The sequence below is a fragment of the Oncorhynchus kisutch genome, linkage group LG28 (assembly GCF_002021735.2).
Source record: "Oncorhynchus kisutch isolate 150728-3 linkage group LG28, Okis_V2, whole genome shotgun sequence".
Classification (NCBI taxonomy): Eukaryota; Metazoa; Chordata; class Actinopteri; order Salmoniformes; family Salmonidae; genus Oncorhynchus; species Oncorhynchus kisutch.
In genome coordinates, this window is record NC_034201.2 from 35202062 (window position 1) to 35218290 (window position 16229).

Sequence of the window (16229 nt, forward strand, 5' to 3'; positions counted from 1 at the left end):
ATGCATCAACTAGGCTATTATGCCTGCGTTGTGGGATAGGCCGAGCCATGAGAACATGTCCTCCGGTTGGGAGATCCAGCTAGTTCTGAAATAGTTCAACTACATGGAACAGCTTCAAATCTCTTCTCTGGGACCCCCAGTCGTTCCATGTAGTTGAACTATTCCAGAACTAGCGCACTTGATTAAATTGATCAACTAGCCTAATCATCAAGCCCTTAAATACTTGAGTCTCCCCTGACGAAGCCAGCACTGTTATTTTCTTCATGCTAAGCAAACCTCTCCAGGCTACAGAGCTTATCCTTTACTTGTTGAATAATTGCCAAAGCAGTATTTAGCCAGAGATAATAGGCTACAATGTTCTCAGAAGAAGGGGTATCATGGTTTTCTGAGCTGATTTTGCACTAAGAGGCTTGTGGTGCTTGCTGCCATTGATACACATTACTTTGCTAATATCCCTTAAAAAGCCATTCCGGTCACAGACATTTTGAAGACCACAACTCCATCGAAATCGTTGGGCTCAGTGCTGATCATTGACTTTTAATTGTATTGACCTCTGGGCATGCCAGGCATGATCCCAGAGGCTGTAGGCCTACTTAGCTGTATACATACATCAACTAGGCTATTATGCCTGCGTTGTGGGATAGGCAGAGCCATGAGAACATCTCCTCTGGTTGGGAGATCCAACTAGTTCTGTAATAGTTAAACTACATGGAACGACTGGAGGTCCCCGTGGAAAGGTTTGAAGCCATTCAATGTAGTTTAACTATTGCAGCAGTACCTGAGGATAGTTTTTTTTAAAGGCTGACCTAGAGCCTAGACATAGCCAGGGGTGTCAAACTCATTCCACGGAGGGCTGAGTGTCTGCGGGATTTGGGTTTTTCCTTTCAATTAAGACCTAAACAACTAGGTGAGGGGAGTTCCTTCCTAATTAGTGACCTTAATTAATCAATCAAGTACAAGGGTGGAATGAAAACCCACAACCACGTGTCAATCTAGATAAATGACAGCAAGTACGCCTGCAATTCAGCTAGCTAGGGAAAACATCAGGTGAAATAAAATATTGGGATCATTCAAAAATAGGAAAGATAAAGTCCTAATCATTGAAATGGACCTGTGGCTTTCACAAAATACTTTTAAAATCACAGTTACTTTGTGGCAGAGTTTAGGCTAATTATTGGAAGTGACAACCTGTCGCGGGGTGACGATCTATCCAAAACCGTTTGTCCAGAAGATATTCTGGGTTGAAATGTTCTTATGCCCATATTTGCAATTGCACCTTAGGGTACTTCAACTGTATTGAAATGGTTTAAAAACGTGCTTCAATCCAGGAATAGAAGGTGATGTTGTACTCCTAATAATCCCACAACAATTTATGGCAAACGGAGAAGATTGAAATAGGATTAGTTTTTTATTAAACTTTTCTGTCCGCTTGCTAGGCTATAGCTAATGTTAAAGCAGCTCATTAGATTCCATGAAAATGTGTCACTATAGTTGGGGTGAGTAGCTGCCAGAAGTGTTGTGGAATTAAATGGGCTGCTTTGGCATTAACTAACAAGAATGAAGATGAAAAAAGCAGTTTTAATAAAAATATTTAAATTTTCTCGATTTGGTGTAAATTGTTGTGGCATAAGAGTTCAGCAACACCTTCCATCCCTGGATTGCGGTCCATTTTCATACCATTCCACTTGAAGTTCAGAGGTTCACATATTGGCATATGGTTGTTTTCTACTAGAAGAGTAAACTCTCTAGTCAGTGTTTTGACTTAGTGAAAATCAGTGCAAATTTACTGCATTTTAAAAAAACTATTAAATGTTGAAGTCTATATCTCGTTAAATCAGTGAGTGGCCAGCTCCCATGGGGGGGAAAAAAACAAAGAAATAAATGGCACAAGATCCACAAAAATGCTATTTTTTTGTTTATTTTAGCGAGCAATTTTAATTGTATTTGTTCAAGCTCCTAGCTAGCTACCTTCCTATCACCTAACGTTACTGGAGAATGAGTAGGCTATATGGAGTTACCGCTTGAAACATTTACTGAGACAGCATGGGGATTGGCTCCTGCCTTTACACACGTCTCAGGTAATGTCAGAAGACCTTGCATGTATTAGGATGTGGCTCTTAGGTAAACTGCATGTGAAGCTTGTTTCAGGTGAACTTCAGTGATGTGTTCATGACATGAAAATCAGCTACACGCCCAACTCCAGATTAGCTAGCTACATTCATTGGGGAGGTTTGGATCCTGACTGTGTAGCTAACTAGCCAATGTTACAGAAAAGTAGAACGCAAGAGTCACGTTAGCTAGCTAAATGAGATCGGGAAGACCAAACCACAGATTAAATAAATATATTTGACAAAATTGAGCAAGACAGTTGTGAAAGCGTTTTTCAACCAACAATGAATGTAGTCTGGCTAACTACCGTTAGCTAGCTAGGTAATATTGACATGTTGAACAAAACGCTTGCTGCTGAATAATTGAATTAACTAGTTACTGTAGCTAACTAAACTAGCAAGCTACCACAAAAGTAAAATGGTTGACGTGCTCTTGAATAAGGTCTTAATGTATCCTCAAACTGTAATGTGCCATCTGCAGGCAACAAAAACACGACCGGAGGGCTGGCTAGCTATATTATCTAGCTAGCTTTCTTTCTTGATAATGTTGGCTATCAAGATAGCTACATTTATCCATCGATGCGCACGCCAAAACAAGACTTCTTGTATCAGTGTGCAGAATTTAGTTGCAATTGGCTCGCTGCGAATATAACGCTGTAACGTTACACCGTTTAGTTAGCTACAGAAATGTAAATGAGCTCATACCATTTATTTGCATCTAGCTAGATATATAGCTAAATAAATCGCGAGATGATTCAATCGACGAATTAGCTAGCTAGCCACAATAACGGGTTAGCTAACTGGCCCATCTCCTCCCCCAGAATTATAATCTGTAATTTCACAATTTGTACAGTCATAAAGTCACGTGCTCACAAAACACGGTTTTATGTTCGAAGTTAATAAATATTACAATAGCATGAGGCATACCTTACCAAAAACAACGTTTAAATGTCGTTATGCTGTCAATCCCGTAATAGGGTTATTCCCCGTTTAATCCAACCGCAACTGTAGAATTCCCATCTAAAATGTAGCATTATCGTGTTTTCGAAACCTTGTGATCTGAAGCATTATGGCACAAAATCGCTTGCAAAACGTTATCGCCGAGATTATTTGTCCATTTTCCCCGTTTCTCTCTCTTTTCTTTAACAGTGGAGTATGTCCCCTTTCCCCTTTGTTCTGTAATCCAGTAAAATTGAAAGTCATTCGCCTCCGCTAATCCCAGCCCAACTCAACAACAGCATCTATTGGCTGTAATTTACATATAGGATTAAGCAACCTCTGGGAAACCATGGGGGGGAACTACCTCAATGGGGGAAACTCGTCCGGAGAAGGACGTGATGCGACAAAAACAAACAGGATATTTCACTTTTCAGATTTAAACCTCTGGTAAAAACAAATATACCAGTCAGCATTAAACATTTTACCAAATAGCCTTACAAAACATTTAGACTAGACTGCACCAAAATTACTTTTAACACGAATTGACTAATATAATCATATTTATTATAGCGGACAATGTATTAATTGACAGGTTAATAATGTCGGTGAATTATTGGTATTGACTCTACAATAGTGAAAAAGGGAACACCTAAATAATGCATTAGGATAGAAATACAATACCTCTGTATGATATCAAGAGTTTAATTGTGAACTATTTTGGTCAGCCACCTGAGCAGTGCCATAACTGTCCCTATGCATGTGATCCTGCTGGCTTTATTGGTTACATTGGCAAAGTACATAAATCATGAATAGCAGTTACTTTGCCCCTAGTGTTCGAGAGCAGTATTTTACTCTCAGGTCCCACTTGTAGAAATACATTTCTGGAAACCTTCAAACCATTTGTTGCTACACTTTTTTCACCCCCTCACTTCACAGCCTCTACTTTGGAAAATGTTCCATGAATGATATCCATCACTTCCACAAGTGAGCCAAATTGTTTACACAGTCAGCAGTGGGAGCTTAGTGTTTGGTGTGGGCTAATGTGCATGTGCAACAGTATTTATTTGTGAGTGATTGTACTTAAAGGTTAATAAGTGTTCAATAAAGGCATAACAAAACTTCAGAAAAGACCATCAAAGGTCCACTTGAAATAAAACACCACAATCCTTTTCCCACATTGTTAATATTTAATGACTCAATCTCAGAAATCATTACAGCAATAAAGGGTATGAAGTGTTTCCCATCTGAAAAAAGGCAATATACATTTTCCAATGACAGTTTGTAGCTTCAGTTTCGCTGAGCGAGGGCCAGCCCAACACTTTGTCTAAGCAATGTCAATCCCAAGTCTTACATGCCACATTACTCACATCAAGATAATGTTCTCCCAAAGACAGTGCATGTCAAATCGCATGCTATTCCCTATATTGTGCACTACTTTTGACCAGTGCCAAAAAGTAGTGCACTATATAGGGAATAGGGTGCCATTTGAGACAGACCAGAATGTCAACCAATATCCCGTAAATACAGTAATGGACTACACTTAGTATTTCCCTGTTGGCTTGTTAAATGGAGATTATATCATTTGGAAGACCATAATGTATCAATTCTGTACGTTATGATTAGGATTTGTTTAAACGTCATCCAGATGTGTGTTCTTCAACCAAGGGAGGGAGCAGTTACAGTAGGGTTGTGTCATAAATAGCACTATATTTCACTACTTTTGACCAGGGTCCATAGGGCTCTAGTCAGAAGTAGTTCACTATATTGGGAACAGGGTGCCATTTGGGATACATAATAGAACATTCCATTGTTTGGATTGTGCTCCAAACAGCCCTTGAGTGGCCTACTCTAATCAAAGGACAAAGTGATCCCATGGCATGGTCAAATGTCTTTAGATAAATGATCAACAATAAGAAGTTAATACTGGTATTTTTTAAAACCCCTGTTTACGGAAACACTACAAAGTGGTACGGTTTCCCACTATCTAGTGAAGCCATAGTGGAATTAATGGATAACTGAGTTCAAATTAGTAAACCATTAAACTGATAGCTATTTGATGCAAATACGGTGCTGAGTTGGATTGGTTCAGTTGGCTAAATACACGTTTACAGTATGCACAATTCTGATAATGCAGCTATTTCACAACATCAGCCAAAATCCAGCAGCATAATCGTTTCATTCACGTTCGCTACAGAGCAAGAGTCCTTGAACATGGAGGAGCTTGAGAAAATTGTTCTGAACGTCACTGGCCAAATCAAATCAGCTACAGTACTCTAAGAAGGTTCAAAAGCAGTGTGGCAAATAAATAACAAAAAGTGGTGGATTGAGGCCAAATTCTTCTTCTTTGCTTTCAATCAGACACCAGAGTCATTCCATTCTCTGGAGACACAATTAGTAATTCACAAAATAGTTTCTCATGAGTTGTAGGGTCATGATCTCTAATAAACTACCATAAAAGGTTCTCCCATGTCCAATACCATCCTTGGATGTAGTCTGCAGGGTAGGTATCAGTTTACAAAGGTTGTACCGATTTATTATTCACCTCCATGTCCATTTTACAGTGTCTTTGATCTGTCTTAAGATTGGCTAATGGGTGATTTTATTTTTTGCAACAGATTAAATGTACATATTGAGAGTCATTGTTTTGGTAGTAACTGTAAACAGAAAATGGCGTCTGGAGTCCAATGGAGTGCTAGTCCCAAGTCTTAACGTGGTAGTGACTTATTTTTCTTTTAAAATGTAGCTATGCATTTCCCCAATTCAAGATGGGCTCTTCTTCTCCTATATTAGTGTTGTTCCTGGGGAGGAAGCCATGAAGTTGAAGAAGGAAAAAGTACAAATAATCTATCAAATACATAATTCAGAATATTCATTTATTGCACAGATGAAATGGAGATTCTCTATTGAGCATGCTTTTAAGTCTAGAACGGGTAGGCAACCCTGTTCCTGGAGTGCCGCAGGATTTTGTTCCAATTAGGCACCACACCTGACCAACTGAGCTAATTGATCAGTTCAGTGATGGTCTAAATTCAACACACCTGGTCTTCTAGGCCAGTTAAATCGAAAACATGAAGTGCTTGCGGCACTCCAGGACCAGGGCTGCCTGCCCCTGGTCTAGAACTAGGCTTTTTCTGTGTTCGGTAAGCAAGCCATTAATGTTGTATTTATGTAACTCATTGTGGGAATGGCAATAAAGAATAAAAAAGTGCATCATGCATTCACTGCATCTCTAGACAGTTTATATTTAACTGATCTATGGAGCTAAGATACATTTAATTGATGTGACATAGAACATGCGTGATTGATATAGGAGGTGTGGTATATGGCCAATATACCATGGCTAAGGGCTTTTCTTATGCACGACGCAACATGCAACATACCTGCTGGATACAGCCCTTAGCTGTGGTATATTGGCCATATAACACAAACCCCTGAGGTGCCTTATTGCTATTATAAACTATTACTAGCATAATTAGAACAGTAAACAAGTCATTCTGCATCATACCCGTGGTATATCTTCTGATATACCACGGCTTTCAGCTAATCAGCATCCAGAACCCAACCTATCCAGTTTATAATGATGAATTAATACCTACATCTTGAGTAAAGGAAGAATCCTGTTGATAAATCCCATTGGCTGAATTTGCACCACCATGCACCTGAAAGAGAATCATTAAAGAAAACAGCTTGTCAAGCTACTGGTGCATTTTACATTACTCAAACTCGTATATCCTGACTTTTGTATCGAACGACCTACGGTACCACTTTATATTAAAGGGATACTTCAGAATTTTGGCAATGACACCTTTTATCTACTTCCCCAAAATCAGATGAACTCGTGAATACCATTATTATGTCTGTGTCCAGTAAGAAAAAAGTTAGTTTCACGAGCCAATGCTAACTAGCGTCAGCACGATGACTGGAAGTCTGAGTATTTCAAATCAACTTTAAAAAAACGGAATCAAACTTTATTTGCCACATATGCCGAATACAACAAGTGTAGACTTTACTTTGAAATGTTTACTTACAAGCCATTAACCAACAGTGCAGTTCAAGAAGAAGAAAATATTTACCAAGTAGGCTAAAATAAAAGGTAATAATAAAAAGTAACAGCATCTGCTAGCGATTTCCAGTCATTGACTAGTGCTAGTTAGCAACTTCCTTGTCAAAGTCCCGAAGTATCTGTTAAAATATCACTAAAACCATGTATTTACGGATTTTACGTTTTAGTTACAAAAGGCAGGTACAGTGTAATTACAGTGTTGTTAGTTAGTACTTTATTACATGGTACATAGACTGATACCTGTTTGACCTAATGTTTTTCATTTGCTAATCAAACTCAGTTGCGGGTCCTGCACACACATTGCAGCAATTGCCAAAAACAGAATGCGACCTAACTGCTGGTAAGACTTCTTGACTTCATTTTTGCCAACACATGGCTAACCTTTGTTTAACCAGCTAAACAGCTGGTATTAGCGAAAATGTGTTTGGAGTTACCATTCTATCTAATAGGCTATGTCCTCTTCCAAATTTAAAAAAAACTATCTACAAAATCTATTAATTTAAAAATGTTGATTACTTCTCCTTGCCATTCAATTGATGATAAGACAAGACATGTCAAACTAAAATCTATTTTTTGGTAATATATGATGGGGTCCATGGGTCGCCGATTTGCCTGGGCAGGGATCCCTGTGCAAGAAAAGGTTGAAGACCCCTGAAGTCGACTCTTTTTCTAAATGGCCACTATCAACAAAATCAGTCCTGGAAAAGACAAAACAAGTACTAGCTAGAGTTGATCCTGGGCTTGTTTACCTGGGTCTTGTCTGGGTGCGTGCGCATGGCTTGCACCAGCTGGTCCACTTCCTGGTTGTGCTCCAGAGCTCCCCTCAGGGCCTCCTCAGTGCTCAGGAGCCGCTGGCGCAGATGGCTCACCTCCGAGTCCAGAGCCGACGGGTCCAGCATAGAGTAGCGCCGGTGGTCTGGGGACGAGCCCCTCTCCCTGCCCTGAGAACACACACATAGCACGTGTAGGAATCAACTGGGTGTTCATTAGGCACCAAAATAAAGAAAATGGATTGAAACAGGAAGTGTCTACCTTGTCTTTTATAGTGTGCCCTAATGAACAACACTGTTTAGTTATTAAAGCCCTTCCTGTAAAAATGTGGAGGGTTACATCTATCATTGCTAGATCTGCCTTTAGTACAAATACAGGGAGCACATTGTTTTTTTTAATCATATAGAATACAGACCAGAATGAAACAATAGCCATGTAGTGTATCCACTTTGAATATGAAACATGAAATTATTATAATCTTAATCAAGTAGACTTTCCTACTGCTAGACCAGCTTTCATCTGTGTGTGAACAGAAAACAGAAAACTTTATTAGTGCACACCGGAGCAAAACGTTTTGCAGCGAAAACAAACGTTCCTCACGGTTTCGGTCTGTTTACTTTCATTTGGTTGCCAGTGAATAACCCTGGGTTGATGGACACATGATGTGCTTCAAGACGGGCGGAGCCAACAATGTGATTGACATCTCCCAGCACCCCCCCCCCCCTCTCACCAGCAGGAGCAGTTTGTCTCTCAGGGTCTTGATGTCATCCTGGAGTTTCTGCTCCTTCACCCTCCATTCCGCCTTGTGCACCTCTCGGCTCAGGTCTCGGTCTAGGCCAAGCGAGTGGCGAGGGGAGTCCAGCAGTAACACCCTCAGCTCGTTCAGACTCCTGAAACAAGAGGACGATACAGTAAAGAAAACCATTAAGATTTACCCTTGCCTTCCTGATTCAGGTTAGCCTGGTCCCAGACCTGATTGTGCTCTTGAAAACGCCAATGCTGTCATTGGCATGACAATTCCATAAGGAGTTGGCAAGAGAGCAGAAAGAGACTGGCACCCAGGCTAGATTAAGAGTTGTTTCATCATCAATGACCCAAACCTATCGACGATACAGGGAACATGCTTTATTGAGCTGTGCTAATAAAAGCGTATATATATATATATAGTACCAGTCAAACGTTTGGACAAACCTACTCATTCAAGGGTTTTTCTTTATTTTGACTATTTTCTACATTGTAGAATAATAGTGAAGACATATAAACTATGAAATAACAAATTGAATCATGTAGTAACCAAAAAAGTGTTAAACAAATGAAAGTATATTTTAGATTCTTCGAATTAGCCAGCCTTTGCCTTGATGACAGCTTTGCACACTCTTGACATTCTCTCAACCAGCTTCACCTGGAATAGTTTTACAACAGTCTTGAAGGAGTTCCCACATATGCTGAACACTTGTTGGGTGCTTTTGCATTTGAGCCAATCAGTTGTGTTGTGACAAGCTAGGGTTGGTATACAGAAGATAGCCCTATTTGGTAAAAGACCAAGTCCATATTGGGCAAGAACAGCTGAAATAAGCAAAGAGAAACAACAGTCCATCATTACTTTAAGACATGAAGGTCAGTCAATGCCGATAATTTCAAGAACTTTGAGTGCAATCACAAAAACCATCACGCGCTATGATTACACTGGCTTTCAAGGAAGACCCAGAGTTACCTCTGCTGCAGAGGATAAGTTCATTAGAGTTACCAGCCTCAGGTTACGCCCCAAATAAATGCTTCACAGAGTTCAAGTAACATACACATCTCAACATCAACTGTTCGGAGGAGACTGCGTGAATCAGGCCTTCATGGTAGAATTGCTGTAAAGAAACCACTACTAAAGGACACCAATAAGAAGAAGAGACTTACTTGGGCCAAGAAACACAAGCAATGGACATTTGAACGGTGGAAATCTGTCCTTTGGTCTGGTGAGTCCAAATTTGAGATTGTTGGTTCCAACCGCCATGTCTTTGTAAGATACAGAGTAGGTGAATGGATGATCTCCGCATGTGTGGTTCCCGCCATGAAGCATGGAAGCATGGAAGAGGAGGTGTGATGTTGTTTTGCTGGTGACACTGTCAGTGATTTATTTAGAATTCAAAAGGCACACTTAACCAGCATGGCTACCACAGCAATCTCCAGCGATACGCCATCCCATCTGGTTTGCGCATTGGGGGACTACAATTTGTTTTTCAACAGAACAATAACCCAAAACACACCTCCAGGCTGTGTAAGGGCAATTTTACCAAGAAGGAGAGTGATGGAGTGCTGCATCAGATGACCTGGCCTCCACAATCACCTGACCTCAACCCAATTGAGATGGTTTTGGATGAGTTGGACCGCAGAGTGAACGAAAAGCAGCCAACAAGTGCTCAGCATATGTGGGAACTCCTTGAAGACGGTTGGAAAAGCATTCCTGATGAAGCTGGTTGAGAGAATGCCAAGAGTGTGTAAAGCTGTCAAGGAAAAGGGTGGCTAAATTGAATAACCTAATTTGTTTCACACTTTTTTGGTTTCTACATGATTCCATATGTGTTATTTCATAGTTTGGATGTCTTCACTACTATTCTACAATGTAGAAAATAGCAACCATTATGAAAAACCCTTGAATTAATTGGTGCATCCAAACTTTTGACTGGTACTGTATATACAAACAAAAGTATGTGGACACCCCTTCAAATTAGTGGATTTGGCTATTTCAGCCACACATTTTGCTGACAGGTGTATAAAAATCGAGCACACAGCCATGCAATCTCCATAGACAAATATTGTAGAATGGTCTCACTGAAGAGCTCAGTGACTATCAACGTTGCACTGTTATAGAATGCCATCTTTCCAACATGTCAGTTTGCTAAAATTTCTGCCCTGCTAGAGCTGCCCCAGTCTACAATAATTGCTGTTATTGTGAAGTGGAAACGTCTAGGAGCAACAACGGCTCAGCCGCAAAGTGGTAGGCCACACAAGTTCATAGAACGGGACTGCCGAGTGCTGAAGTGTGTAGCACATAAAAATAGTCTGTCCTCGGTTCCAAACTACCTCTGGAAGCAATGTCAGCACAAGAACTGTTCGTCGAGAGCATCATGAAATGGGTTTCCATGGTAGAACAGCCGCACACAAGCCATTGCCAAGCGTCGGCTGGAGTGGTGTAAAGCTCGCCGCCATTGGGCTCTGGAGCAGTGGAATCACGCTTCACCATCCGGCAGTCTGATGGACCAATCTGGATTTGGCGGATGCCAGGAGAACACTACCTGTCCCAATGCATAGTGTCAACTGTAAAGTTGGGTGGAGGAGGAATAATGGTATGGGGCTGTTTTTCATGGTTCGGGCTAGGCCCCTTAGCCCATTGAAGCGAAATCTTAACACTACAGCAAATAGATTTTTTTATCCATGAAAGGCAGGTGACACGGTCAAATACTGCAAACTTAGGTGACTGAAGAGTCACTGAGGTACCTCATGTTGCGTTATTGTCTTTTTAATTCATTTTATCTTATATTTCCAGCCCTAAATTTACTAAGTGCTGTGCGTAATCTCACTAAACACCTTAGAGTAACATAGAATTCTCAGCCATGACAATGCATTGATTTGAAGGCTAAAAAGGCATTTTGGCCCTACTTTTAATCAGGCTAATTATCTCCATTACCTTAACAGCTTTTAACCTAAGTAGGTTGATCCTCATAAAACAGATGTCTAGTATACATCTAGTGACTGCATATCACAAAGAAGAGTTGCGACCGCTTTGTCAGTCTTTGAAAATGCAAGATTCTAGAAGGAAATTCTGTATATCTAAAGAGTGGGGGCAGTTTCACATGCTTTATCAAACATCTCATCTCCTGCAGAGGAATGTAAGTTCTCTCTTGTAGCAGTGGGTGGGCTGCTGTGAAAATTCTGCGCTGTGGTAGAAAATCAAGTGTTCTCTCTCTTTCTCAAATTACCTCTCCTTCTTCAGTAACTCCTGGCTAATGACGACCAGCTGTCCCGATGCATCATGGGACTTCTTGGTCATGGACTCAAGGTCGGCCTCCAGGCGCATCTTCTCCTTGACCAGGGTGTCAGCCTTCTTCTCACCTGAGCGAACTTTGCCCTCCAAGGCTGGTGGACCAAGACAGGTTGAAGAAGGATTTAGAGTTAAATGTTTAGTTTGGACCAAACAGTGCTGCAGTGTTGGAGCTTCAAATATGTATATTCAAAAAAAGATATGTATATTCAGTTGCCAGTCAGTGACATTTTTTATAAAAGTTTCATAATTCAGGGATTTACATTTTTTACATGCAATATGTTTGAGTGAACATTCAATCTCAGGCAACCAAATACTTACTAAACATGTAGTTGATAAAGAGTGAATGTGTCGTATTTGTCAAGACATTCAGAGTGCAAAATATCATAAATAGAAGAGATTACATACGCACAGAGCAGGTTCTGGATATCAAATCATGTTAAAGGGATGAACTTGTAGATAACATTTTCATGTCTCTGTGTCCAGTATGAAGGAAGTTGGAGGTAGTTTCGCGAGCCAATGCTAACTAGCGTTAGCACAATTACTGGAAGTCTGAGTATCTTGTGCATTGCCAAAATCCCACGTTATTCCTTTAACTAAAACTGCATTCAATGCTCCCATGGGAGTTTATTTGACAATGTTTGGACCACTCAAATCTTCATCAGTTGTAGCAGCATAATTTACCAGTTATCTGTGATTTGAGGGCATCAAACTGTGACGTGAGAGTGGAGACCTCTTTTTCTCTTTTGGTCAGGTTCTCCATAGTTTCTGAAAGAAACGTGAAACTACCATTGGTCAAAAACCTTGGAATCTAACTATACAATGTCCTCAAAGTACAATCAAAAGCCTACAGAGGTCTGACATTTGAAATACTTTACTATAACACAGGTTTGTTTTAAGGGTCTTTAAAACCATTCTCATTTACATAAAAATATGTGTACAGTAACAACACAACTTAATTAACTAGGTTAACATTTACGATACCTTCAACATTCTGTTTTAGCTTAATCTTCTCCTCTGAGATGTCATTATTTTCTATAACCTGAGTGGGAGACAGAATGGAGAGTTAAAAAGCAAATCCATGACAACTCTGTGCTTCATTTGTTTATTGAGGGCAAAGATGTCGAAACACACAAGGAAGTAGAAATGCATGGATATCATGTGGAAGTGATATTATTTACTCGTGTAAAGAGTGTTTCTAGAAAGGGCTCTCTAATAATGACTGTGAAAAGTAGCTAGCATTAGATCACATGAATAGGGGCTTTAGTTCCACTCTAAACACAACCTTAGTTAATTTTATAGTTGGGTCAAAGGACTCTAATCTCATATGGACCACAGCATAGCATCTACAACTAATTTCTACCACAGCTATCCCCTGGAGGACTCACGTTGGCATCTTGTGGCATGTGGTGGTCATCCTGCACCGCCTGCAGTCGGTTCTCAGTCACCCTCAGCTTTTCCTCCAGGCTGTGGAGCTCGGCCCGACTCTGGGCCTCAGCTTTCTGCAGGGCCTCATAATCCACCATCTTCTTCTCAGCCAGCTCAAGGCGCTCCCGGAGCTCATCCTGGGCCCCGTCCTTCTCTCCCTTCTGCCTCTCCACCTCACCCACCCTCAGCTGGGCCTTCTGGAGCTCCTCCCGGGCATCTCTCAGTTCCAGGGTCAGCTGGTTGCTTCTGGCCTCGGTCTGGGCCTGGTTCTTCCCGTTCTGGCTGCTCTCGCCCAGCTGGTCCTTGGCGTCCTGCAGGCGAGAGCGCAGATCCTCACGCTCCTTGGCCAGCACAGCCGCCTCGATCTCGTGTCTGGTCTTGAGGTTCTCCAGCTCCAACTGGTGCTCCATGCGCAGACTTTCCAGGGTGGTCCTCAGCTCCTGAGGGTCCTGCTCTTGGCCCTCGGCCGAGCCGTTCTGGCTGGATAGCGAGGTCTTCAGGTCCTCCAGAGAGCGCTGGTGGTCGTTGACCAGGGTGTCCAGCCTGACCTTGAGGAGAGGAGGGGATACACGATTATTAGTACTAAAAAGACACACCCATGCGCACACACACAGAGTAAAAGAGAGAAAAGGAGAGTGAGAGAGGCCAAATTGTTGATGTGAGAAAAATGAAAGATTACATTTTAATATAAAAATAAAAGAGAACAGTACGTCTCACCTTCCAGTTGTCCATCATCTCCATGTTCTCTGTAGTGGCCTGCTGGACTCTCTGCTTCAAATCGATGATCTCCTGGCTCTGTTTGTCCACCGTGGCTTTTAGTCTGTTTGTCTCCTCCTGGCCCGCCACCACTGCCGCGTCGTACTTCTCCCTCAGCTGGCTGCTCTCCTTGTGGTGCTCCCGACCCGCTGTCAGGAGCTGCTCCCGGAGCAGGAAGGTCTCAGACTGGGCCACCGGCCCCTGGGTGGGGTACCCGTCCTCGGCCGTGTTGGGGTGAGAGTTGGGGTCCCTGAGCTGGACCTGGAGGTCCTCGATCTCGGCCTGCCTCAGGGCCAGCTCCTCCTCCAGCTGCATTACGTGGCTCTTCTCCTCAACTGTGCTTTGCTGTGGAGGGAGAGAGAGAAAGAGCACTTCGTTGCCGTAACATGGTTTGTCATTAACGAAACCGACATGGGTGTCTTTCCCGTAGCGTGGTGATGTCATTTCAGGATGACATCATTCAAGCATAAATCGTTTCGATAAAATGCTTGACTAGAGCATGCATGCCAAAGGAAAAGAGGCATATTGAGAATCATATGAGTGTACAAGCTGGGCCTGTAGAATACAGATGAAATTCCTTGGTTTCAGGAAATCCTTTGTTCACAGATGTAAAAAAAAAACAGGTAGAGCTTTTAAATCAGCAAGTGCAATGCAACATATGAGATGAAGTTTGTAAGGAAAATGAAAGGGAAAGCAAGCCATTCTCTGCAGTTTTCTCACTCTACAAGCCAGGCAGAAACACAAAGCCCATAGCAAACCCCAGACGTAACACTACACATAGATAGGAAATCACTAGGTGCACACATAGTAATTAAAGTGTGACATTTACAAACATCCAATTAAAATGACTGAACTCCATGTTTGACCGAGCAGATCTGATGGCACGCAGTGCATAGTATGTTAATGTGGCATTGAGAGAAACGCAACTCTACAGTTGATCGGTTTCTAGGAAAAGGAGTTAACAGAAGGTTCCCTAATAGCATTCAGACAATAATTAAGTCCAAGAAAAATGCAAGATTGACTGTGCAAGATCCACGTCGTCAACAATAGACAATTGAGAATCAAACAGTTTAGATAGCTTAGCAGATGAGCAGAGCCGAACAAAACGACGAGTCCATTTTGTTTCACCTTGGTTCTTTTATCCAACCTCAATGGTTCCGCATCAAGTCTGCGTCTTCCCTGTAGGTATAAGCAGTATATTTGTAGCTCTATTTAACATTCATGACACAACTGTGCTGTCTAAGTACCTAGCCTTGTGTCCCAACATAAAACGATTGTATAGTTATACACTCAGTAGCCAGTTTATTAGGTACACCCATTTACACTGAACAAAAATATAAATGCAACATTCAAGTGTTGGTCCCATGTTTCATGAGCTGAAATAAAATAGCCCAGAAATGTTCCATAATCACAAAAAGCTTATTTCTCTCAAGTGTTGTGTACAAATTTGTATACATCCCTGTTATTGAGCATTTCTCCTTTGCCAAGTTAATCCATCCACAGGTGTGGCATATCAACAATATTATTAAACAGCATGATCATTACACAGGTGCACCTTGTGCTTGGGACAATAAAAGGCCACTCTAAAATGTGCAATTTTGTCACCCAACACAATGCCATAGATGTCTCAAGTTTTACAGGAGGATGTAATTGGCATTCTGACTGCAGGAATATCCACCAGAGCTGTTGCCAGAGAATTGAATGTTAATTTCTTTACCATAAGCCGCCTCCGTCAATTTAGAGAATTTGTCAGTAAATCAATTTTGGCAGGCCTCATAACCGCAGACCATGTGTAACCACGCAAGCCCAGTACCTCCACATCCGGCTTCTTCACCTGCGGGATCATTTAAGACTAGCCACCCGGACAGCTGATGAAACAGAGCAGTATTTCTGTCTGTAATAAATCCCTTTTGGGAAAAACTAATTCTGATTGGCTGGGCCTGGCTCCCCAGTGGGTGGGCCACCCATAGCTGCACCCCTGCCCAGTAATGTGAAATCCATAGATTAGGGCCTAATAAATGTATTTAAATGTACTGATTTCCTTAAATTAAATAGTTGAAGTTGTTGCATGTTGCATTTATATTTTTGTTCAGTATAGTACTGGGTCGGACCCCCCTTTGCCTCCAGAACA

At 41.5% G+C, this 16229-nt stretch overlaps 2 protein-coding genes across 6 annotated transcripts in view; both read right to left on the reverse strand.

Annotated features, from left to right (window-relative positions):
* Positions 1-3357, reverse strand: part of gtf2ird1 (GTF2I repeat domain containing 1) — a 54475-nt gene extending 51118 nt beyond the window's left edge. Inside the window, exon 1 of one of the 2 annotated variants that reach the window (XM_020464154.2) lies at positions 3041-3357. The gene's annotated coding sequence lies outside the window, so the exon portion shown is untranslated. Of the gene's footprint in view, positions 1-3035 lie in introns of both variants that reach the window. The other variant, XM_020464155.2, reaches the window with a different exon arrangement.
* An 857-nt stretch (positions 3358-4214) lies between these two features.
* Positions 4215-16229, reverse strand: part of clip2 (CAP-GLY domain containing linker protein 2) — a 59767-nt gene continuing 47752 nt past the window's right edge. For 3 of the 4 annotated variants that reach the window (XM_031807930.1, XM_031807929.1, XM_031807932.1), the window contains 9 exons: positions 14060-14443; positions 13303-13890; positions 12899-12956; positions 12599-12682; positions 11853-12009; positions 8612-8771; positions 7860-8051; positions 6644-6706; positions 4215-5845 (listed from right to left, as the gene is read on the reverse strand). In XM_031807930.1, the coding sequence (XP_031663790.1) occupies positions 5834-5845; positions 6644-6706; positions 7860-8051; positions 8612-8771; positions 11853-12009; positions 12599-12682; positions 12899-12956; positions 13303-13890; positions 14060-14443 (1698 nt within the window). In that variant the 3' untranslated portion in view covers positions 4215-5833. Of the gene's footprint in view, positions 5846-6643; positions 6707-7859; positions 8052-8611; positions 8772-11852; positions 12010-12598; positions 12683-12898; positions 12957-13302; positions 13891-14059; positions 14444-15226; positions 15278-16229 lie in introns of all 4 variants that reach the window. The other variant, XM_031807931.1, reaches the window with a different exon arrangement.